This window comes from Blennius ocellaris (assembly GCF_963422515.1).
Source record: "Blennius ocellaris genome assembly, chromosome: 2".
Lineage (NCBI taxonomy): Eukaryota > Metazoa > Chordata > Actinopteri > Blenniiformes > Blenniidae > Blennius > Blennius ocellaris.
Genome location: NC_137651.1, coordinates 14,780,673 through 14,806,003, shown reverse-complemented (window position 1 = coordinate 14,806,003; position 25,331 = coordinate 14,780,673). Strand labels below are relative to the sequence as shown.

Sequence of the window (25,331 nt, the reverse complement as noted above, 5' to 3'; positions counted from 1 at the left end):
AACTATAGTCATAATACAAATTTTAAATGCTTTTCCCTACAAAATCACACCAAATGAACTGCTTTCACGAGCTGTGCTGAGCTGACGGTAACGTGTAAAAATACAATAGAAATTACTAACTTTTAGTTCAGGGCTTCATTTGAATTTGGAGTCTCTGCAGATAGTTTCCCTTTGCTTTAGCAGGCACTAAATCACAGAAGATTTAAAGAGTAAAGTCATGTTGGAGGATCAGCCAACTGACTGCTGCAACAGGTCACGCTGTGTTTAGAACTGAGCTCAACTTTGGACTGTGCAGTGAAAAAAACTAAAGAAAAGAAAAAGAATTAACGGCGAGCTGTGGATTTCGCTCTCGGACCTCCCGGCTCCCCCCTGAAACTCCCGACAGTCAAAACAGATGGAGCAGCATTAATTTAAAGCCTAAACAATGAGCACATGACAGGAAGGACAGATTAAGTATTCTTCCTCGTGCTGATTTAATCGGGGGGAAAACAATGTGGTGCAGTTATGTGAGCAGAGGTTGGATGTTTAATGAGGGGATATTAGCAATGCAACAGCTCAATGAAGTGACGAGGACTGAAAAGAAACTGAAAGGCAACATTTGTAAGTCAGACGTTTCAAGCATCGGGGCATAAGGGAGGGGAAAGTGAATGTACGGCCGTGGAAAGTCAAACAACAGGAGCACATTAGGAAAGCATTAAAAGAAGGGCCTGGACATCGGAGATCACACCATCTGGAGTTTATTACAATATTTCAAGGTTGATAGAAAGACTTTCATTCTTAACTTCATTCACTTTCATTGACAGGATGGGATACAAATATATATTAAATTAATGTGGATTTAAAAGAAAAGAGACTGTCGGTATAAAAAGTTGATCATTCGCTTACAGACGGGAGTGAAGTTGCCAGGTAGGAGAGGAGGCTCTCGCGTGTCACCTCAGCATTTAGTTCTGCCTCCTCCCTCGTGTCCTTGCAAAGTCCGTAATTTCATGCTGCCGACTTTCAGCTTTCGGAGTCCATGAGGAAGGTCTCAAAGTTGGGGTTGAGCTCAGACACCAGGGCATCCACAAAGTCCTCGATAGAGGGTCGCCTCTGTAGCATGCCTGTCACAAAAAAAGAAGAACAAACACCCACACCGGGCAGCTGGTGTTAACAGACTTTGCAGACTGAAGGAGGAAGAATAAAAAAGGAGAGATTCTGGGATGAACTGGTTTTCTATTTTCCACTGTTCCCACTCATGTCAGCCTGACAGGAAAAGCTTGGTTTCACTGGTGATTAAATATTTTCAGCGTGAGCTCAAGTCTGCACTCTGGGGCAAAATCTGTTTAAATCAGGACTTTTATCTTCAAAATTCTTCTTTTAAATGACCTCTCACACGACTCTTGATCCGGTGTTCCACAACGCAACGTCACAAAACACAAAAATGGAATATTAAATATACAATATTGGCAGCTGCTGCTTCCTTTTAGTCTCAAGCTATTTCTCCTCACCAGGAGGTATTTCGCTCGTTTAAGTGTTCTGACATTTAAAAAAGCGAAGAAAAAAAAAAAACCATTTATATATTAATTCATTCTATATACTTTTCTATTTAATCGGGCTGGAGCTCATATAAGCCGAGTGTGGCTGAAGGACAAGGGCACACCAGCAGTCCTTCAGTGTTTTAAACCAGTTTTTAATCACAAATATAGTTTGAGATTAATACTTTCAACTGTTTTAGGAAACAAAATTTTTTTTTATTACGGGCATCACATCATTTCTGTTAACTCAGAGCACCTTTTTCAGAGGAAAGTGGTTGTTTGTTGGCAAGAATATTCACTCCAAACTAAACTACCACTGGCCTTCAGTCGTGATCCTACAAGTAGTTGAGCCATAAACGCCTTAAAAACTACAAAAATTGAAGAAAGGTTGTGGTACTCTCATCTTTCTCTAAACAACCTTATCATAAAAAAGGTAGTTTAGCAGGTGAGCAGTGCGACATTTGGGTTGAGGGTTAAAATCCTGCTGTGGTCAAAAGATTGACGTGATCCTTCACGTTCATCCACTTATTCCCACACTCGTATGATATTTTAACAAAATGGGACTTTCTGGTAAAATATAGGTCAGAATAAGAAAAAAACAACATTATTTTGGGTGGATAAACAAAATCCTGTCTGAAATTTATGCACTTTTAAATTCCTAATAATGAAAGAATATGGGACATTTTGGAGTTGATTTTAGTCATACCACATTACTATTTAGAGTTCTGAAGTCATTTGTGAGTAAACAATGTGATGAGTACCGAAAACATGTCCAAGTTACAGATAAAGTGACAGATATGATTTATACTGAACAATTAAAACTTGTTTTCTTGGCATCAATAGCCAATGCTTTACAGTCCGACAAAGATGTGAGACAGTCCACGTCACACGTTCCTACATCAAACAGGAATAAATGTAGTGTACATTTCAGCGGGTTTCATGGAGGTGAAACGGAACTCGCTCACACACACATACACAAAGACTCTCATTACACTCGAATGGGGCTAGTGTTGTGGAGCAAATATGACCGAGCGAGGCCTGGGAATGTCTGTGTGTTTTGAGAGCCTGTCTGCCAGCTCATGCGTGGAGGACTCCCTCGCTCGCTTTACAGTTCAGCTGCACGCCCGCTTTGAAGTCAGTTCATTTCCCCTTGTGTAACTGCCAATGTAAATAGGCGCTCGCTCCCTCCCCCTCTTTCCTGCATGGGTCACCTCCAGTGAGCATGTGTGCGCGCGCGTCTGCACAGGCATGGAGAGGAGAGTTTCACACAGCATGCATGAAAATACAAACACACATACATCAAGTTGTGGACAGTTGCACACACACAGACACAGACACACACACAGGTGAAGCTGCGGCGCTGCTGCCGCCCGGTTAGCATCTCAGCAGGTAGAGGCTTACCGCAGGTTTTGGCTCAGCCTTGCATGAGAGCGCCGGAGAGGGGATTATCCTCTCCATTTACCCACCGGGAGCACCTCGCCCCACGGCTACAAGATGATACCAACACACAAGGGTCTTCTGACATGCTGCAACCACAAGGCTGCAGGATCCCTGGGAACGGGGACGCCACATGAAAGCCATGTATTCCAGCCATGACTGATGGCCCTAAATTAAAGAGCCTGCGATTCTCTTTTCTGCTGCAGCCACTGCTGACGTCCATGTCGTCTGATGGCCTCTTTAAAGTACAGAACAAATTGCAGTGATGGACGGTAACATTAGACGTCCATACAGGTGTTATTAGAGCCCATTTATCAGATTACAGTTCATGTTGGATTAGCAATAGCAACATGCATGATTCTTGTCATCAAGATCTAGATGTCATTCCTTTGAACATAGTGCTATGTGAGGTGAACGATGCGCCACTCAGTCCAAATATTCATGCATGTGCAAGTCTAATGAGCCCCGAAATGACTCAGAGGCGGCGCTGCGAACACCAAAATGTCCTGCCAAGTCTACTTCACATTGAGTGTAAAATAATATTTTGAAAACAATCCCCTATAGTAAGGTTATTTAAGGGGATTTCGGGACTTGTTTTTTTTTTTTTTTCACTTGCAGACAGCTCTTATGAAGGTAAGCCAATAATCAAATTGAACAGCGTCATTCGGGAGCAGGACAGAGTGAGACAGCTCTGTTGTCATTTGTTTTAATCCATGAACAAAAAGTACCGACCGAAAGCTTCTGTAATTGTATTTGCGGTAATACTTTAAAAGCAGTAATCACTTATTAGCAGGTATAAAAAAAAAAAAAAAAGAAAGAAAAGAAAAGGCAGCCAAGTTTATGGTGCAAAAATGATTTGTGTAGATCCCCAGGAGCACATTAAAACCAAAAGCATTGGAGTTGTGGTAATGTGTTACTTTAAAAGAGCCATTTCCAACATCAGCGCTGATGTGACACTTGTTGATTTGGGCCGTGCGTGTTTGAACATTGCTGTGGGCTGCTGGTGTAACACAGTCTGAGGAATCGTCAACACCACTTTCACTAACAGATGTAATTTCCTGATTGTGTATTCAATGGGGGAAGCCGAGGTAGGCCACATGCTGGTGTGGCGATAAACGAGCAGAGTCAACATGACAAGAGCGATGAGAGACTGCAAGAAGAAGAGGAGGAGGAGGAGGAGGAGGGGGAGGGGGAGGGGGAGGGAGAGACAGAGAATAAGTTGACAAAAAAAGGAGACATGCTCATGAAAGATCAGGTAAACAATGGCCCCCTTCCCAGCTTCTCACCACCAGCAGGCTACGGTGTCAGCACTTGCTGCTCACACAGTGTTTACCACAGATGACAAGACTCGGAACAATAAGCAGCGAGGAGTGAGCCTTTTCTCAGCCCCGGATCCCTGGGAGAGTTTGAGAGGAATGCACAGATAACCTCAGAGTCATAACAACACTGCGGAGGAGGATCTGATCTCTGAAGCTGCTTTTATAGATGCGCACAAAGAGGAGGGGCTGGAGTAGAAAACTAAAAGGCCAACCGGGTGAAATCAGCACACTGTGTAGGGGCAAAATGCTAAATCTGACAACCCTGAGGAAGAAAAAGTGCGTCGATTCAGAATTAACTGCAAAACACAGACAAGAAGGCTATAGATCATGAGATATCAAGTAGGAATCCAATAACTGCAATATTTTGTGATTCTCAAACACATTTTCTCTTTCGATATTTGCAGTGAGAATCCAATTGATGCAAGTTCAAGAGAAAGTATCCACTGGTGACACGTTAAAGCAGTTCATGGCAGAGCATTTAGGTAAAAGTCAGAATCACTACCTTGGGCCCAGAGAAGTCGCATGTTGAAAACCTGCAGGATTCACAAACGTCTCTGGGCCCAGTTGTTAAACAACACCACTTCAACACACTTTTCCCAAGTAAAACAGAGTGAAGTTGCTTGTTTGAGTAGTAGTTCATGCAATAACCAGACTTATTCTGAACTTTACGGCCAGAAACCAAATGAGTCTGGGAATTAGGAGCAACACACTCCCAAAGTACATGCTACTCAGCCGCTCCACACACACTTTTAATATTTGTAAAAAAACATGTGCAAAAATATTTTGAATGTGTGCAGCAAAAAAAAAAGAAAAAGAGTCTGATTTCACCCTGGGAAAAACTGAATGTATGGGAGAGTAGCCAGTAAATATAAACCATCATATTGTATTAAGAAGAACTTTTCATTCTGGCATTTCTAGTAATTCTCAAGTGAAAGCTTTCAATAGCACAACATTATTAGTTGATTATTTCAGGTCTCATCAGCCAAATCTGTGGTTTACTTTAATATACAAATTCAAAACAAAACAGGACACATCAAATTTTGCACTACAAAGTCTGTACGGTTTTCACTTTACTTGTTTTTGGCAATAAATGTGCCAGAATCCAATTTAAAGGAACTAAAGTCAGAGAATTTCTTTCACATCAGTTTTATATCTCAACAAATCAAGACATTATTTCAGCTTAAATGAACAGAGGAGTTTCACTGTACATTGGCACAGCCAGGCCAGATGACATTTACTCTGCAGATTCACACAGGTTGCCCCTTCACCTGCGGTTTGCAACAGAAGCCCTTGGGCGGTGCGGATAGTGAACGATGCGCCCTACATGCTCCATAGCATTACAGCAGACAGGACTGTATACGCTCCCTCCTGGCTGAACGCTGAGGATAAACCAGAGCCAAACTAAACATAGGCTGTGCTTTGTGTCCATTGTTGGGACGGCCTAAGGACAGGGGCTTTGCCGTGTGAGTCATCTCGTATTTAAGAGTTTCCATTTCCATTCATAATGGCACTGACACAGCCACTGAGGCGCAGGCCTTCTACCCATGACAGTCGTTCTGCGCCGCTTTGCCAACTTGGCTAACAGAGTTTTGGGTGAAAACAGCAGGTGTTAACAGACACAGGACAAACTGGAGAAACTCGCACAGTGGAGGGGTTTGCTCAAGGGTACTTCAGGATTACTTGCAGAGGAAAGGAAGTGCACCTCTCGCGCAACGTCCCGGACAAATTAGTCTAAGCTGGTGTGGGAACGTTCCGACGATGAAGGCTTGTCTTTAGTGTAACTTTCACAGCCTCTCACGCTCTTATTGTTTGTAACACTTAAAGTCTCTAAACAGAGCCGAGTGGTTCTTACTGAGGAACAGAAACTCAATTTAAATGGAAAATCACTTACCATGAAAATCAGAACCCTTTTCTTCACTAATTGGGTTGTTAAACAGGGTTTAACACTTTCAGTTCAATCTACATTTTTATTCCAATTAAACTTGGATTCAATCTTATTTTAACTTTAACATAACAACCCCCCCCCCCCCCCCCTAGATATAAATGCACAAAACAGTCCTATCATAATCATACACTTAAATATTTAATTCTGTTTCGTAGCAGTTTGTTTTGTATTGCAGGCTACAAAGCAGTGTCTCATTGTTTGTCTAAAGCAATGACAACTAATTCTCTTTGCTTCCATCACAACCCAGAGAGCCTGCAGAGAAGGAACTTGTTTATTTACAATAAGGGTGGTGGGTTGATGGGTATCAGTGAAATGAAGACCTCTGTGGCTGCCAAACGGCTCCGAGACTCGGTAATGACCGCTCTGGGGACAAGAATTAAACATTATGGAGGAGGGAGTACAGCTGCCACCGGCGGAATTTTTTATTATCGTTACGTTTTCAGCATTGAAACGCTATTCAACATTGTTATACGCGTTTCTGTCCAATCAACTCAAGCTGGTCGCTTTATATCATCCAGTGATCCTGGTTCTGTGCGCTTGGCTCTGCTCTGTTCCCCCACCATTTAATTAGTTGCTTTTTCAGACCAATTACAGCAACCTCCAACTTGGAAGGGGCAGCAATGCAACACATTTGTTCCATTTAAAATGTGACCAAACTGCAGCGCGCAGTAACTTGAGCCCTGGCTGTGTATACCATGATGACACAACATTTGCATAAGTTACTTACGTTAGAGGGGAGTACACACATGCACGTTTTGAGTGCACATTTCTGGCTGCTTCAGTAGCTGCGCCTCTTAAGTATGCGAAACATGTCCGAGTGTGAAAAGCAGTTACTTCTGTCAGACCCGGAGGCAAAGCAGGGGCTCAGTGCCTCTGTAATTATGCCTTTGAAGTTCAGGAAGCTTTTTCTATAAACCTCACTTAAGACAGGCCCAGAAAGCAAGAAGTACAAGGGCGATGACAAACACTGCACTGCAAAACTCTTTGTTCAGTAAGCACCGTCACAAAAGAAAAGAAAGAGGCTAACCTGCAGTGCTTTTGATGGTAAACTCTTCACAACCCAGGGAAGCAGCATTTTTTTTAAATAAGTAAAATCTACATAGATGTGATTCTTTCAATTTGAAGTTTATGCACACAATAAAATTGGAATTTAGAAGTTGTTGGGTTTTTTTTTTAATATAAAGAGTAAGACAGGAAACTGATGGTTTTTACATTCTACTCTTCCACCCTTAGGAAACCATTGGCCATTAAGTCAAATATACATCTGACTGCAATTATTATCCATTTTTTACTAATGTCGCACATTTCTATCAGTTTTTGCAGTACAAAGCAACCTACTGGACATGATCAGTCACGTTCACACACCTGTACATTCGTACAATGACAGCTGCCATGCCAAGTGCCCGCTTACCATTGGAAGCAACTCAGAGGTTTGCCGACTTGCTCAAGGACACTTTGGCACATGGACAATGCAACATGCAGGACTTAACCCACTTTAGATTCACTTAATATGTCTTGATTCTATGGCTGTAGAATTTTGAAAAATGTGCAGCGAGTGTTTGGGTTTTTTTCCCCCCCAATATCTGGCAGTCCTTCAATATTAGCGCATGTTTTTGAAAATAGTGAGAAGCTCATGTTACAAATGTGTCTGCTTAATCTGGTCTGTGATTGGAGGGTCAAAGTGAGAAAGTCCTCCGGGCCAACACAATGACTGGTGTACAGACATGACGCCCTCGTTCTCTGCTCAGTTATGACTGAAAGGCGCACGTATGCCAAATCTTATCAGTGATGAAATGGTTTGGAGTAAAAGGGTTCAAGTGCCGCTGGATGACCATTAAATTAGGATATTCACAAATACATCTATTTTTTCTTCAACTTATGAAACCAAAAAAATCTCTAGGCCAGACTTGTTGATTTTTGATGACATTTAAATCACGTCTTATAACAAGTACCTGGAGAGGTTTTTTTTTTCTTCAGTTTATGATTCAAGGGTCGAAGTTTTCATTTATGTCGTCTCAATATCTGATGGACAGGTAGTTTTACGATCATTTATTAATTATTTGACTGGACTAGATCACAATTTATGTACCCTTCCGAATATATGCCGTCACCTTTTGATAAACCTTAAGAGCACTAGGAGTCAAGCAGCAACGCACATCTGTATTGAACTTGGCTGTAAATAGCATTTTTCAGCTTCATACATTGTGAAGTGTATCAAAGCATCTCCGAGAGTCCACTGGGAACGACACATATCCCAATGTGCGGCAGAATTGTAGCGAGAACTGTGCTGGTTTCTCGTGACGGTGCATGCGGGCCAAGCGGGGTCCTGGGACTGAGCCACTGAGCTCAGGTAGATCCATTTTCTGTGCTGCGCGGCTGCAGCTATGGGAACAGTCTGAGCCATGAAAGCCCTCTCTGTGGCGGGACATGAGGTTCAGTTCAGTCGGTCGATCGCCTTTCACCTTCTCCTTTCCTCTTTCTTTTGACTCACTGGCTCCGTCCCGATGCTGCTGCGCTGGATTTCATGCCTGGGTTTACATTTCAACACCGTGTTTTCCTGGGAAACATCCAGCAGTGGGCAGGGGGGGGGGGGCACGCAGATAAAGACCAGCCGACGACGGGCTTGGCCAGGGCTGCTCCGGTTCCCCGTGTGCCCCCGTGCCCCTGCTACTACCGTCGCTACGAGCATGGCAGGGAATTGTTGCACACCTCCATTCACTGGAGTCTTTGTTTGAAAGCATTATGTATGATGGCTCGGGTCTGGATTCCGTCTATCCTCTCGTCTTCTCTAAATACTGCTCTGAATATAAATGGGCCATTCTTAGTCACTTCAAATCCTTTCCCAGTCCCCAGCAGGAATTCAGGTGGTTGCTTTGAAATTCTCCACCCCTCAGTGAAGAACACCAAGGAGCTAAATGCTTCAGCACATGCGCCGTTTTATGTCTCCGACTCCAGCTCTCATGATGCGAGTTGAGAATATGAAGATATACAGTGTGTGGCCGGCCTGGAGAGGTGGCTGAATGGGCCTTCGATACAAATGTGAAGAGTTTAAGCATTTCTCCATTCGTGGAATAAAGTTTATTACGATTACTCAAAATGGAACTGGACACAAATAGAAATGTGCAACTAGAGCTCCCATACTAACAACTTTATTTGATCTCCGTTTTGATTTTTTTTGTTAAAAAAAAAAAAAAGAAAGAAAACTAAATGTTTTTGGCTGAGCATAATTACCAGCATGGATAATTTATAGCTCGACTCCAACAATGACTTATGGCAGGAAATGACAGCCGGAGGGATCAATGTGACCGACGCAACAGTTCTGGCTCTGGCCTATAATTAGAGGAGCACTTGCTTCAAAAAGAACCATAAAAGCAAATACTGTCAGTTCAACAACAGTTAATTGGACAGTAGATCTTATAAGGAGGATCTTATCTGTGGCTGGTTGTAATTTCAGAGGGTGGGTGCAGCCCTGCTCGGAGCTGTCAGAGGGACAATCCAGTGGAGGAAGGAGGGGGCGACCCTGAGGGAGAGATTTAAAGAACACTCCCAAATGTCATATGATATTACCACCCAGTGTGCGTGTGTGCGTGTGCGTGTGTGTGTGTCTTCGCCCGCTCCTCTATTGTTGTGTCCAGACGGGCCACACTGACTGCTCAGAAAGGAGGAACAAATAATGAGGGAGTGAAAGGATCAATTTCATATAAACTGTAGCTTAAGCCAACATTGAATTACCTGATTAATTTCCGTTGGACAAAAGTTAAAAATAAAAAAATAAATAAAAATCCCCAAACAGCCAAACCAGCAAGTTCAACTGAAAAAAAGCTATGAGATTTAACAGATTCACAAATGAAGTTGCCATTCTGACCAAACAAAACAAAGCTTTTTGTCAACGATGCACATTTTTGCACATATTGCAAAAGCTGCAGCGTGACAAGCACATACACAAATGGCTCACAATATGAATATACAGCTCGTTTCGCAGTTTACCGACTGCAAGGTCCGGGTTGAGTCGTGTTTGACTAGATTTTATTTTAAACGTCAGTAAAGGTTTACAATATTATTAAAACCATAAATACCTGTAAATATTATTACCGAAACTTACTGAATACATTTTGAGACCTGGTCATGCCAGCAAAATATAAGGTTGTAAATCACAGGGCAATGTAGCTGTTAGGCCCTGCCCACTGTCTTGAAGGCAGTCTCAGTCGACCTGAGAGATCAGCCGAGGGTCAAATAAATTACTTGAGATTGTCTTATTTGGTAAAAGTTTCAAAATATAATAAAAAAAAAAGTCTTGCTTGGTCGTTGGACACCTGATTTAACATCATAAACCAATGACAGGACTGACATTGTCGAAGGATTGACAAAGCTCTTGTTTTCAAAGATAATAAACCTCTGGGAGGGTGTTAAACTGGTAAATATGTGCCTTTGTGGACGAGAGGACCAAACCATAACAGAGGCAGCTGTGAACACCTGAGAAAACCATGGCTGAACTGGCTACTTCCATCGATGGATGCATTTCTGCCTCATATAAGAGGAGACGAAACAACCCAGGAGCAGTTGACCCTGTGGGTTGTTTAACACAACACATCCAGTGGCTCTCCGTCGCATTAACTAGACACACCCTGTTTTACTCAGGATCATGAAAACTGTGACTTCTAATCATGAAGACGCAAGAAGAACTGACAAACTCTGGTGAGGCAGAAAGACTGTTTGTTTGGCGGCTGCCGTGTAAAGTCGTTGTAGAAGGGAGATCGAAGGGTCCAAGTGAAGGTGCTTGACAAACTTTTTTTGAATGAACAGGAAACTATTCTTTGGAAATGTGTGCCAAGTTGTTGGACTCACCCTCCACCATCAGCATGGGCTCCTTTGCTCCGCCATGAGCCAGCATTTCCCGACGGTAACGCTCACCCATATTCCTTCATCAAAGAAAAGATGGACACAGAAGAGAGAGAGAGAGAGAGAGAGAGAGAGAGACAGAGATAAGGTTTCAGACACCTGTATTCTCACACACTGCCAAACCCTCCACCACCGCCACGGCCACTAGCCGCAGCCCAGGGCCAAGACTTATAATCTGTTGACAACAGACAGGTGACAGAAGGCAGACATCTGACGACTGCAGGTGGAACTGAAACGGAGGGAAAGGGGGGAGGCGGAAAGCAGAGGAGAAGAAAAGCACAGAAATGAGAAGCAGAGCGGCGCCGCTGCAGGGCTCCGCGGACAGAAGTTTCTCTTTCTAAACAAAGCCTTGTAATAAGAAAGGCTCTGCTTAATGTGGATGTGTGTGTGTGTGTGTGAGTGTGAATCACAGAAGACACCTGCTGAGGTGAGGAGTTTCACACGAATGTCACACGAACGTGAGGAGGAACTTGAACAGTGTGCAGGGAAGACGACGTGCTGAGAAGCGTCCCGTCTCTGTACAGTGCACATAAATCCTCTTTATGCTACGCCAGTGTGTAAGACTGAGCTAACGCTTAAATTTTTTTTTTTTAAAGTAAGAGACTCCTGCCTGCATAGCAGATGGTGAACTCAACAAACAGCACAAAATGATGGAGGATCATTTAAATATATGATGTTCCACATCAAATTAAACAACCTCAGTTAAAAGAATACATGAGCCATTTTTTTCCCAAGCCCCAAAAAACGAAAAAAGCATCTAAATCAAACGCTATATGCCCCCAAAAATACACACAGGTTAATTTTGTTAACCCATCTGACATATTTCAGAAGCAAGTGCCACAACTGTACAAATGTCATTTGAGAGGGGAAGACAAAAAAAAAAGAAAAATGCTTTGTTTATAACAGTTGGATTAAAGAAATCACTGTTGTTGAGTTTTAACCCCTCAGCTTTGTTCTCACCTGTTCAGTGGATCCTGAACGAAGCACTGCTTCCACACCATGGAGGCCACGGCCCGAGACATCAGGTAGGAGTAGTACTTGGCTCCGTAGCCAATCAGATGGCTGAATCTTAGCTGCCAAGCCTAAAGAGGATATAAAAACACATTGAAACACTTTTAAATGAGTGAGATACCAGGAAGCTTAACCTAAACATTGACATAAACTCTGTGTGAAAGAATAGCAGCATGACTCTCTTAACCAAATAGAAAATAATAAATAAGAGAATAACTTTGAATTTCTTGTGTGAAAAATGCAATATAATGACTTTGTGGAGTGTGAGTCACATCGCAGCCTTTGAAGTCTTAAACGATTTTGCTCGTAAAACATGTTGAGAGAAGCCAAGTCATGACCGCAGCTAAATTCTCCATGCACAGTGGCGCTTAATCTGCTGTTTATTTGCAATGAGGCACAGCAGTATCTAAGCAAACTGAAAACTGAATAAAAAGAGAATGAATATTTTTATTCTTTACAAAGCAGCACAGAGGGTGGATATTATATGATAAAAAAAATAAAGGTGGCTGCTTAACATACCAAATGCTCTTTGAAGACAAAAAGCTGTCTTTCCCGTCTCCTTTGAAATAAGTAAATAAATACAGCTTCCCTCTAACAACCCTTGATAACAAAACTTCAAATTACTACCTGCCAGGTCATTCTATAAAAGGACAAAACATGGAATTTCCTAAACAGTTAAAAGCCCCATTCGCCTCTGTTCTCCATTGCCGATGCCTGAGGGCCCCCCCCCCCCCCCCCATATCTATAAAGAAGAGCTCTTTTATGATTCCTGTGATTGGGACCGTGGGGAATTCAGCTGGCAAAGACTCAAACATTTAACCTGTCAGAAGAATCTGCCGCTGCCGTGTTTAAGAAACCATAACAGAGTGAAGACGCATCCAAATATTTAGGAAAATGCTCACGTAAAATCCATCGATGATTTACTCCACTACATATTGATCTTCTCAAGTGAAGGATGTGCACAACACATGCGGCTCAGCAGGATTTTTCATGAAGCCAGAAAGAGTTTGTCAATCTAAAGTTTATTTTTTCATGATGTAAGTGAAGTCAATCAAAGCAGTGCAATAAGGCAATGTGTTGTGTGAACTGCAATATTTACCAAGACAATTCTATTGAGCAGAGGAATAATAAAGGTTTTTTTTTTTTTTTTAAACCATCTGTGGGTTTAAATTGGGGGCTGCCCATGTTTACTGAGGTCAACGAGAGCTCTGCAGCTCAGTGTGGCTCAATGTAAAATGTATAAATTGAAAAGTCTCTGTTGGGTCTTTTGAGACTTTAATAAAGGCAAACGGTCGTCCTGAGATCCATTGTGGCTCACAAAACTATGTGCACGAGTTTGTTTTTCCAGCGGTAATTCAGCAATTCAGTTCAAGCAGATTTGTGTCCGTGTTTAACCCTCACAGTCCTACAAAGTTGTTGCTGCTGACCGGATTTAACATTCATACCTGTTAAAACCGTAACTCATAAACACTTTTATGCCAACAAGCCAGACTTGGTTATTAGGACTTCCACATGTCTACCTTTGTAACATACACAGTAAAATTAACAGGGATCCTAATAATAGCCAAGATATTACAACTTGTCATAAGATATCTCAATAAATGCAATTACGTATGCAGAAAAAAACTGATGTATTAGAATTACAAAAAAGGTGCTTTGGTTGGTTTTAATCTTTTGTTTACGCTTTTTAATTTGAGAGCTTTGTGCTTTTACTGTATTTCTTGTGTGGTTTTATGATATTTTGGAAACAAATCTGCAGTTATTGAAGAATTCTTTGGTTTTATGCGTCAGTCTTTGATTAAATGCTTTAAATGCTAATCACAAGGTGCCATGAAAATTTTAATAACTTCCAAGCTGCTCTTTGTTTTCAATTCTTTCACTTCACATCAAATGATTAATGTCAACCGCCCTAACAGAGTGCAAGTGTGTCGAGTGTGACATTTCCTTTTGATTCCCAAATACAAAGGATACAAAGTAACTCTGCTGTCCTTGTCGGGGAGATAAATGCTTCTTTGTTCTTTGTGAAATTAAGTGATACCTACATTTTGGACAGGACTTGGTGGAGGTATTGTGCACACGCACATTTTAAAGAAAGGGCCATAAAGACACAAACAAGAGAGCCAAGACAAGCTGACTGGAGAAATGTCAACACAGCAAGCAGAGCATTTTCTTTCTGCCATTTATTTCCAAATATTATCTTCAGCTCAAGGGTGAGCATGTGGTCTGTGTTATCCACAGCTGATCCACTAACTGTACACAGCAGGAACCGATAGCTCCATTCTATAAACTATATACATGTCAGCATCACCCTAATGTTTATAATCTGTGACTCTCCCTGACCTATTAACCACTCAAGTGCCCTTTTTTTGCTGTGGAAACTTTTCCTGAGCTGTGTATCCGTGAGGCCGTTCAGAGGGAGACAGAAACAGAGGGCTAATTCAAAAAAAAATAAAAAATAAAAAAAATAAGAGAGAGAGAAAATGAGTTTGAGCCTGTCACTGAAGTATCTAAACAAATCTGTTTTCACTTGCTCTAATCCAAAGATGAGCCAAAGCTCCACGCTCGAGTGCCGCAATCATCTTCAGTTCAAATGAGGAAAGCATCTCGCTGCGGTTGTTCCGTGCGCGCAAAGTGTCTCCGGGAGCTTTCAGTGTGGTTTGAAGAGCAGAGCAAAAACGGCGGTGGGAAACTCTATAACATAAACCACAGCCTCATGAGGAGAAACTACAAAGCGGGGTGCAAGCGGGAAGAGTGGGAGGACTCCTGTGAGGAGAAACGTTTGGGAGAATATGCAGCGGTTCTGTAATCGCTATTCCTGATGGCACCCTGCATAATTATAGCTCTGAGTATGCTGTATGAAGGCCATTTCTGGTTAAATTATGACTCTGTTTTTGAATCTCTTCTGCCTCCTGGCCTCATCCCCTCAGCCACAGCTGCAAAAGTGGGAAAAACCAAGTGCTTTTTTCATTAAAGGACTGAGAGGAAGAGTTTCAAATATTTCCCCGTGGGATAGCCCATTTAAACTATCCCTCTGCTTTGTTATTTTAACAAGGCTTCAAAAAGAGGCTTTAATCCCTCAGATACTGCAGTGCCTGCCTAAAATATATACAACCCAAAACAAAAAGACTTGAAAGAAAACAAAAGGAGAAAGAAAGAAGGTAAGCTGAACTTGTGCTAGTACTGTGCTGTGATCAACAAGGCAGACGGAGGAGAGTCTGCAGGGAGTCACACAAATTATCGACTTCGAAGGATGTAATTCATCTGACGATAGAAGTATGGAGGATAAAAGCTGCTGAAAACAATATTTTACTGACATTGTGAGAAAGAAAGAGCGAGTCGTACCGTATTGGGCGTATAAGGCAAACCGTAGAACTTCTGCTGCATGTTCTTCAGGGTTTCTGTGGTGGAGCAGTTCTGAGGTTTACCGTGGTAGATCTGGTCCAAGACTGCGTAGAAAATCTAGACAGCAAGAACAAAAAGTCCCCACAAATTCAAACATGTATGCAACATGTGAATGCCGGTCACTACTGATATAGATGGCAAGCACTGTAAATGTTGCTGTTTATGATACTCTATGAGCCTAAATAGCAGAAGAGTTGCACGGATAGCCTAGCGAACGTTCAGTGCAACAGGCACCCATTACAAACCCTGTTCCAAAAAATTCCTAAAGATTGATTAGCCAATGTTTAAAGAAAAGTGCAGTACCTCAAGACCTAATAAATTTTTTTACTATGGAGATCAAAGATGTCTGGGTCATTTTACTCACTGTATTTTTTTATGCAAGTTTTAAATACACAACTAGCGTTGATCAAATGTAATAGCAACCAATGATCCCCACTTATTCCCACCACTGCGTAACCTTGAAACCTCGAACGCTCCTTTGGGATGAGTTAAATACAGGACAAATCTCCCTCTGTTACAGTGCAAATGTGATGAATTGGGTTTGTTTTTTTTCTCTTTCTCTACAAGCATGTTAAACTTGCTGACTGCAGTTTGAGGAATCTTGAGCAGCTGTGTACACTTTGAAAAGTGATGAATGCATTGCAAATGTACCCGTAAGTCATTTTACCTGCAGCTGGGTGTCTGCAGCTCCGCACACCTTTTTCGACTCGCACAGGCGAGCCACCATGGTCTCAGGGAGAGGCTGAAGACAGAATGAACAGCCACAAACCTCTCTGCTTAGAAACGATGTCTCTACTCAAGTATAGCGTGTAACATCACAACTAACATAAAACATGTTAGGAGTACCTGTCCCGTTTGGTAATGGCGCGCAAACTGACTGATGACTCGATAGTCAGTGGCAAAGTACTCCATCAGGATGGATGGTACTTCTGCGAAATCAGTTGCACATCTGGTTCCTAAAGGAGACAACAAATTACATTAGGGGGGGGGGGGGGGGTAAATGAAAAACTACAGACAAAACCATCACTGCACAATAACTATCATCAGTCCATTTACAAGGGACAAAAAGTTTCCCACAAACATGCTAAAGGTAGAATTAAATTGTTCACTGGAGTGATTAAGTACAAACAGCTTTAATACTAAAATCCAAGTAAGATTTAAAAGAGTTGCAAACACAGTGCACCTTAATAAAAAGCCAATGGTGGATACTGTTATTTGGCAAGAATAAATACTTCTGGGTTTTGAATTACATGTAAAATGTATCCATCAGCTTTAGTCCAACGATGTTATATGACACCTCTGGAAGTCAAGTATCATTCAAACCTGTCCTTAGGGCTTATATTTAACACCATTTAACCTTTATTTTCGTTCAACCCCATAATTCCAACGTGTACCATTTGGAGCTGCATACTTTTTGAGATTACGCCCATAAAATGTCAAACACAAATCTCCTCCTACATCTGTGGACTGCTATTACTTTGTGAAATCCTCTGTGAACTAAACCCCGATCTCGGGCGCTGTCCTACTTTTCTAAAGCAGATCTCGTTTCAGTAGTTCACGCTGAACGGTGCACATGATTCGGGTGTGTTCACTCAGGTGTGATCTCGTGGTCACACCTGTGACGTGCTGGTAGCGAGTGCGTCCCAGCATGGAGTGCATGGCGTGTCCCATCTCATGGAAGAGGTTCTCCATCATGCCGGGGGTGAGCAGCGTCGGCGCGCTCTTGGTGGGGTGAGGAAGGCTCAGCATCAACACCACCACCGGCAGCTGGTACTGACCCGACTCCTGGCACCGGCGGCCACCGCGGATGGTGAAGTGACAGTCCTGTCAGTAGGAGGAGAGACCAGAATAGTGACGAGTAAAAACCGTTCATGAAACAGCATAGACACACATAATTGGCCGTTTATTTTTACGCTGCATTACTCTGCTTTCAGGCAAAGTACGTGAGGCAATACAAATCTTGCGAGCACAATAGACTCAGGTAACACCGATGTACAGTGCATGCAAAAAATGGAATATGAGCTGTGTGTGTGTGTTCATACCTGATGAGGTTTGTCAGGACGGTGGAAAAAGTCACAGTAGATGTAGCCAAGTAAGCCCTCCGTCTCATGCACCACAGTCTGAAGTGATCACATATAAAACACAGTACTTGAATAGTCCACAAAGGCAACAGACTAAAGCAATGAGGCCTCTTTGGCACTAATAAATAACCCCCCCCCCACACTCTGGATGTTGAATTACCAGTTTGCGGACATCCTCGTTCCACACCTCTCCTGCGCTGGGATGTTCAGACATGAGGGAGACGCCGTAGAGTTGAGAGAAGAGGTTGTTCAAACCCTCCATGCAGGCACCGAGAGACAAGTACGGGCTGTACAGGCTGGGCTCTATGTTGAACCTGCCACCACAAACCAGGATGCCGAGATCACAAAGTGAACCATTTCATCTGCTGCATCTCATAGAACATGCCCAAAACGTGAAAATGGACATCAGATCACAGTGAATTCGACCAACATTGAACACTCAGACAGATTCAGCATAATCTTTAAACTGAAATATCAGAACTAAATATTTTCTCTGCATCGACTGTTGCGACAACATATAGCAGATGAGATATGCATACATTTTTGGAAAATGTGCTCATAAAAATGGCTGTTGAAACTCAGTAATGTTAAACAGCATATTTTTCAATACCATTTCAGTAAGATTATGCACATAAAGCTCAAACATAATACACATTGAAATACACGGAGAACACAAGCGAAGAAAAAAAACATACTTCCTCTGTGGTATTGTAGTAATCAAATAACACACATTAACTTATAATAATAAGCAATTTAATGACCTAAACAATAAATACTGTACTTCAATGTTGCCATTTCTCTCCATTGCATATTTATTGGCTATAAATTGGGATATTGTGCTGATATCTTTCATATCCACAGATAATATTGCTTAGCAGTAAGGGACAAAGTCCATTTTAAAAACCAGGTAAAGAAAAGAGGCTGTTTAACGTTTTTTGTTGTTGTTTTTTTTTCCCCTTCCATCACTTGAGGGGATTAAATTGTCAGATTGTTCGGGCTTGGCGGGCTCGTTTCTTCCCTCAGGCCACTCGTGCCTCAAAGAGATCCATTCATGCTGCTGAGGCATTTGAGATAAAGGCCACCAAGCGAAAACGCCCATTTACCTCAAACAACACATCTGTGTACTCTCAATGAAGAATAACAGTTTACTGCTCAACACAGCTACCGGCTCTCAGTTTATTCTGTCTACCACACACAGCCACAAATGTTGGGTTTGAACACTTTCAAGCAATTACTTTTTCCACATTGTCCCAACCTTTTTGGAGATCTGCTCCATTAAGATAAATGATGTCGAAACGGGGTGATGCAGCTGTTATTGGCAATATGTCACTGCTATTCAAACTTTTCAAATCAAAACTCAAAGGACACACAATTTTAATGCAATTGTCCGATTTGTTTAACTCGCCGAGTCCAAACCACGAACACAAGAAAAGAGGTTTTGAGTGGGAGTCAACTTGAGTTATGAAGATCACAATCAGATATTTTCGATACAATCGGAAAACTTTGACCAGCTCGTACTGAACGTGCAAACTTACACACACACAATCTGGTGGTCACATATTGGTCATATTAAATACTGTGTTTTATTCCTGAGATTGAAGTCTTTCCATGTGGCGTTGGCATGTCCTCCATGTGCGCTGGGTTTTGTCTGGTGACTTTGATTTCAAGTCCAAAAACTGGTGACTCCAAATTGCTCGTGGGTGTGACTATGAGTTAGTGTGGTTACCTGTCTCTCTGTGTTTGCCCTGTGACAGACTGATGTACCCTGCCTTGACCAGAGCCAGCTGGCATCAACTCCTTCACCCTGCGATGCCAAGTTCGATTCGTCAGTATAGAAGATGGATGGATACTTTTCTCCAACTTGTTCCATTTATGGTGTAAATATGTAGCTATTTTGTAACATTAACAAAAACTTTTTTAATAAAGTATGAACCATTATGGAAACAATATTTAAATCACACTTTCAAATAAAATTTTTTTGGACAATATTCAATTCAGACCTGCATTTTGTCTTTCTCATGCCAACAGGAAAGACAAAAAATGTCGAGTCTGAGACAAAAACTCCCATTTCAAACTTGCAGATAAGTTTATTAGTGACAAAAAAATCATGCATTGTTATATTGATTCAGTTTGACTCTTTTTTAATTTTTTTTAGTTAAAGTGATGCTTTAATGTCATTCTGGTTTTAATTCGAATGCATTATGATGTTGAGGAGCCTGTTGAGGTCCTGCTCGTCACTCTGATGGTGGAAAACCACAATGGTCAAATGTGATGAAAACCACTATTGATGAAAGTTTTTGTGAACCAAAAAATTTGTTTGAAATTATTAATATTATAAATAATATTAAAAAGCTTATGCTACTTTCTTAATAATATTGTGGGAAAACCTAAGTTTTAACATTTAATATTTGTTGTGCAAAAATATCAGTGATGGATTCCAAGAATGAAATACATCATGTGACATTTTAAGATGAAATACAACGACTCAGTGACTGCAATACAATTCGGTGTGTGTTTGTCTTAATGCAGCCAAAAATGTTACAAATGTTTGACACGCCAATGAGTGAAGCAGGGAGTAATAATGATATCTAAATAGGTACAAAGCTCTATTTCGCTGCTTTCTGGGAGTTTTTGAACTGTCTCCATATCATAAATAGTCCAGGAGTTATGTTCATGACAAGGTTAGGAAGTATTACACACTCTACAAATACTCTAAGTTTGGCAAAGAATTTTCAAACGTCTTTGATAACAGTCATGTGAGGAGATTCAAATACTTCAAAAGAAACCACAAACCCATGATAGACTCTGATTTAAGTACACCACATTGTCTTGATTCGGTATTGTGATTGGGGGGGGGGGGGATCATCCCGGAAAGTCCCATGCTTCTCCCTTAACATTTTTTGTAAGAGATGAAACCTGAGAAAGAGCTGAGATGCAATAAAAACCTGCATTATCTTTCACCACCACAAAGAAACAAATCAGTGTGACTTTATCAAATGACACCGGACAGATTAGTATATATTCTGAGAGTCACATGCTCACCTTTCGGCACGCAAAACACCACTGAGGAAAGGATGATCCCACGGCATCAGCTCCTGTATGGAGGCAGAGAGCGTTCGTGGGCGATAATAGCACACTGAATTAAATGAATATTATTTACATTATGCTGTAAATGTAAACCAAAAACAGTAATTACACAATGATGGAGATAAAAGTGAAATACTAAAGTGTGTCTTGATGTATGTGTGTGTGTGTGTGTGTGGGGGGGGGGGGGGGGGGGCCTCACTCACTGAATTACGAGGGTTGAGTTTCTTCTTCATGTCCTTCATCATCTTAAAGTCTTTTGCTGTTCTGAAGAGAAAAAAAAAAAAATGAAGAACAAAACAAGTCTGGTTGACTGGAGGCACCAACTCAGGGTCAACAGGGGCCAGAGCCTATCCCAGCATGCATTTGGCTGAAGGCAGTGAAGCACCCTGGACATGCTACCATTTGTACAGTTTCTTGGTCCTGACCAGCATGTTTTTGAGGGTTTACATATTTCCACACATGGAATACATTTCCATTAGAAAAAGCACCGTATAGGCATTTGGAACTTGTGTGAATAATAACTAAGTGGCTATAAAAAAAAGTCAAAAAGAAAGTCACAAACGTTCTCTCATATTAAATGTCTGAGCAAGTCACAGAAACCTTCATTTAGTAGAGGCTTTTTCACTAAAGTCACTCAATATAGCCTTTACATGAAGAAAATACCTGTGTGACAGCTTGTCTGTTAACAGCTGAAGAAAACTCATCACGGTTTCTGCAAAAAGGCGAGAAGAAGAGGGAAGCAATACATAATTAAAGAAGAACAGAATATAATTAATTAATATCACTGATTCACAACCAATGAGTGAGATCTTTTAGCTGGAAGAGTAAATTAATAACAAAAACAACATGACTTATTACTATAAATCAGATTCAAAGGAAAGGAGGGATACTGAACAACTACTCAGTGATGATCAGCAATGATGAAAAAAATATGCCAGTCTAAAAAAACAAAACAAAAAGTGTAAACCTGGTGTTTTGGCCATGGTTCCCTTCAGGGCTCGGTGTCCGAAGGACTCGTAGCCCACCAGTTTGGCCAGCTTGTATCTGCACGTCAGCAGCTCTTCGAGACAGTTCATGAGCTCTGCGTTTGGATAGAGGTAAATCCTGTAGGCGATCTCTCGCACCTGCAAGTGGAAGAGAAGACTCAGTACATACATGAGTTCACATTTTACAATCAGCTTATGAGCAAAAGATGTAAAAGAAGCTGACCAAAAAAGGCTTTGAAAATAAAATGGATTGAGATTGTTTTAATTTCAAAATGTGTACAAACCATTATGACATAATGACATGAATGTTAACTGCATTTATAAATATGATATTTTCAATAGTCCAACACAGATGAGTCACACTCTATAATGATGATTATGGGTTTTATTTCTATTTATTTAAAGCATTTTCAACATCTTGGAGAAAAAACCAAAACGCTTTAAATAGGACAAAACCAATAACTAATAACTATAACTAACCAACCAGACCTTGTATACTCGGTTATTAAATGTAACAAAGGCGCCACCTGCTGGGCATTACTGGTACCTTTTGTAAATCCAGACTCAATAGTGTACATACCAAGTCATCAGGGGAATCTGCATGAAAGCCTCCGACTTGAACGAAGCTCCCTTCCTTTAAAAAGTGCAGGTGGAGATGCTCAGGAATTGCAGACTTTGCGATTCTGTTCGGCACATGAGAGCCGACCACAAACTCGTTGTTCAGATCCAAAAGTTTCACGTGGAGGCTGACGGCCTCTTTCCTCTGCAAGGCAAAAAGAAACAAGGGCAGTGCGTTGCACCGAACAGGAAGAGTTCATCATAAACATTGTGCTCATGTGCCGTCTATATAGGATTGCATTTTAAAGCTGTTCAGACGTTATAGTGATCAACTCACCAGTTTGTCATCCAGATGAATTCCACTGATTTCAAAGTCAAACATGAACAATTCTGCCACCCGCCTGCAAAGTCACACATTTTGTAAATTAACCACTACTGAACAGGCTTCCTCATAAATATAGATACCATATATAGCATATATACACTATATTGCCAAAAAGATTTGCTCACCTCCCTTACAGGCATATGAACTTTGGCGACATCGCATTTTAAAACCAGAGCATTTAATAGAATGTCGGTCTAATCCCACCTTCACCTTTCTGGAGTCCAGTGGCAGTGAACTTTACACCACAAATGCTTTCCACTGCACTTGGTAACGCGAAGCTTGGATGCAGCTGCTCGGCCACAGAAAACCTCCTTGAAGCTCACTACTCCCTGTTCTTGAGCTAATCTGAAGATCACATGAAGTTTGGAGGTCTGAAACTATCGACTCTATAAAAAAAGTGGGTGACCTCCGTGCCTCAGCATCCGTTCACCCTGCTCTGTGATTTTTCGTGGCCGAGTTGCTTTTGTTCCCAATCGCTTCCACTTTGTGATAGTTCTACTAACAGTTGATTGTGGAATATTTAGTAGTGAGGACATAGACACAAAACAGTATTACAGTGGTTACCTTGTATCTGGGTCGAGCTGAGCTACGATGTCTGGGTCGTCCAGCAAATTCTTCAGACTCTTACACAACTCGACATTAGTGTTTAGCCTGAAATGTACAGATGAAATAAGCACTCATCAAGGGCATCATGCATTCAATGACAACACAGTTCCGAACTGAGATTTCTTGCTGTGTTGCACCTGTGGAAGTCGTCTATAAAAGGTGAGACTAAAGTACGAGGTTTCTTACTTTTCCACAACTGTACCAATTTCCAGACAGGTTTTCTCTGCAGCTTCACGGAACGCAGGATCAGGATGAGCTACTTTCACGAAGTCTGCCTGCGTATAACAAGTAAACATCAAATTAATAATGATGAGGAAAATATCTTGCATACAAAATCAGACCAAAGTCGTTTTACTGCTACAGCCTAATTAGCCAAGAACAATCTGTTCTGGATAAAAAGCCAAATAAACAATATTTTGGTCTTGTTCAGCTGACGCAGAATACTTTTGTTTGTGGCATCAGCTGCGTCTTTTGTTTCCTCCATCATAAGCACATTGCCATCTCCTTAACCTGGAGGTTTGTTTAAATATATTTTTAAATGCGAGTTCATACGACTCCTCGAATAATTTTTGTTTCCATTTGGGAAGGACAAGGTTTATCTTCTATCCACATTACCTACATACTTAAACATCAGCATAACTGACACAGTCCATGCTCCTGCAGCAATCACACAATCTTTGATGTGTTTTGGCTTATTAGATATTTAATGGCTAATTGGCAATCAAAACGGGAAGGTGAAAGTGATTGAAATCATAGTCTTTTTAAGCAACGTTGGAGTGTTGAACTCACCAGATCAGCCACCTTACATAAGCCATCTGAGAGCTGGTCAAAAGTCTCCACTGTCTCAGGTCCTGGAGGACAGGAACAAGCTCTCTGCAGCAGCTTCTCGGTGTTGTTCAGAACTGCCTTTGTGGCGAGCTGGAAGCCTGCAGGACAGGTCAGCTCTGGCACCCCAAACAAGCCCTACAAGCAAAAGGTCACACACAAACCAAGCAATAACAATGAGGAATTCACAGAGAATACAAGCAGCAGCTATGAGACTGAACAGAAAGAATAGAGACACAAACCACGTTTTTCTCCAGCAGATCCAGGTTCCTGTGAGGTTTAGCATTGAAAGCCGCTCCAACCGGTGACCATGTGGTGACATTTCTCCGGACGTGTATCCACAGGCTCCGGTGTTTCACAAGGTAAAGTAGTCTCTTACAAGCAGACATTGTGTTCCCCTCCTGCTCCTACCTCTGTCCTGTTTACTGATGTCCACTGAGGCTAATTCAGCTGACAGGAGCTGGTAGAGGACATGCTAACATTTAGCTTTAAATACACTCTGCTGGCCACAAAACGGAAATGTAAATCCGTTAAGCCGCTATAAAAGCGTCCCTATAATAAATACCTTTCTCGTCGGAGAAGTTGAGCCACAACATCAGCTTTTGGTGTTCATAAAGCGTACTGTTTAATGAATAAACAAACTCCTCACATGGACACTATCTATCTGGCTGTCTATCGAAGTAAATCTAATGAGCGTCGCAGTTGGTATATTCGTTAACATATATAGAACTATATAACTTATCTTTCCCGGCAGAAAAAATCCTGAATAAATCGAGTGGTTATAACAGTTGTGGTCCACTTGTTTTTTTAAGTATCGTTAAAAGGCTGTGATAGGAAAAACAAATACGAATTGAATCTGTCGAAAGTGCGAGAAGCAGGTCAAGGGTGGTGTGATGACGTCACACGCGACTGACATGTTTTGGCTTAAAACAGGATTTATAACAATTATAAGTTTTAATCATTCATTCCCTGTAAATCTAAGTCTCGTAAATGATCGCTGGTGAAATATGTTAATCGTCGTCATAAAAACTAATTTGGCTTAAATGTCACATATTTATTTCTGTATTCAGCCTTAACTAAGTTTTTTGTAAATAACAATTACAAATAATTCGAGTCTTACGTAATGTAAATGAAAAAACTCCTTATCTATTTTCTAGGAAAGATATGTCTCAAACTCGACCAGAAGTATAATCTGTTCCAGATAAATGGCATTCACTTTGATTTGATCAGAAAGAACAATGAGTGCATGGACTATGCAAGTGCTATGATAATATTC

General features: G+C 41.4%; 1 protein-coding gene across 1 annotated transcript; it reads right to left on the bottom strand.

Annotated features, from left to right (window-relative positions):
* Window positions 1–720: 720 nt before the first annotated feature.
* LOC308142919 (mitochondrial intermediate peptidase-like) lies at window positions 721–24,717 on the bottom strand. Its single transcript, XM_080513534.1, has 19 exons — window positions 24,298–24,717; window positions 24,020–24,193; window positions 23,417–23,505; window positions 23,189–23,275; window positions 22,577–22,640; window positions 22,262–22,444; window positions 21,663–21,819; window positions 21,359–21,407; window positions 20,899–20,959; window positions 20,651–20,703; window positions 17,769–17,922; window positions 17,570–17,647; window positions 17,144–17,351; window positions 16,374–16,483; window positions 16,195–16,269; window positions 15,468–15,584; window positions 12,075–12,196; window positions 11,061–11,134; window positions 721–1,100 (listed from the first exon to the last, which is right to left on the bottom strand). Exons 1-19 carry the CDS (start codon window positions 24,442–24,444, stop codon window positions 1,000–1,002), a joined length of 2,103 nt encoding a protein of 700 aa, XP_080369660.1. The 5' UTR covers window positions 24,445–24,717; the 3' UTR covers window positions 721–999.
* Window positions 24,718–25,331: the final 614 nt, after the last annotated feature.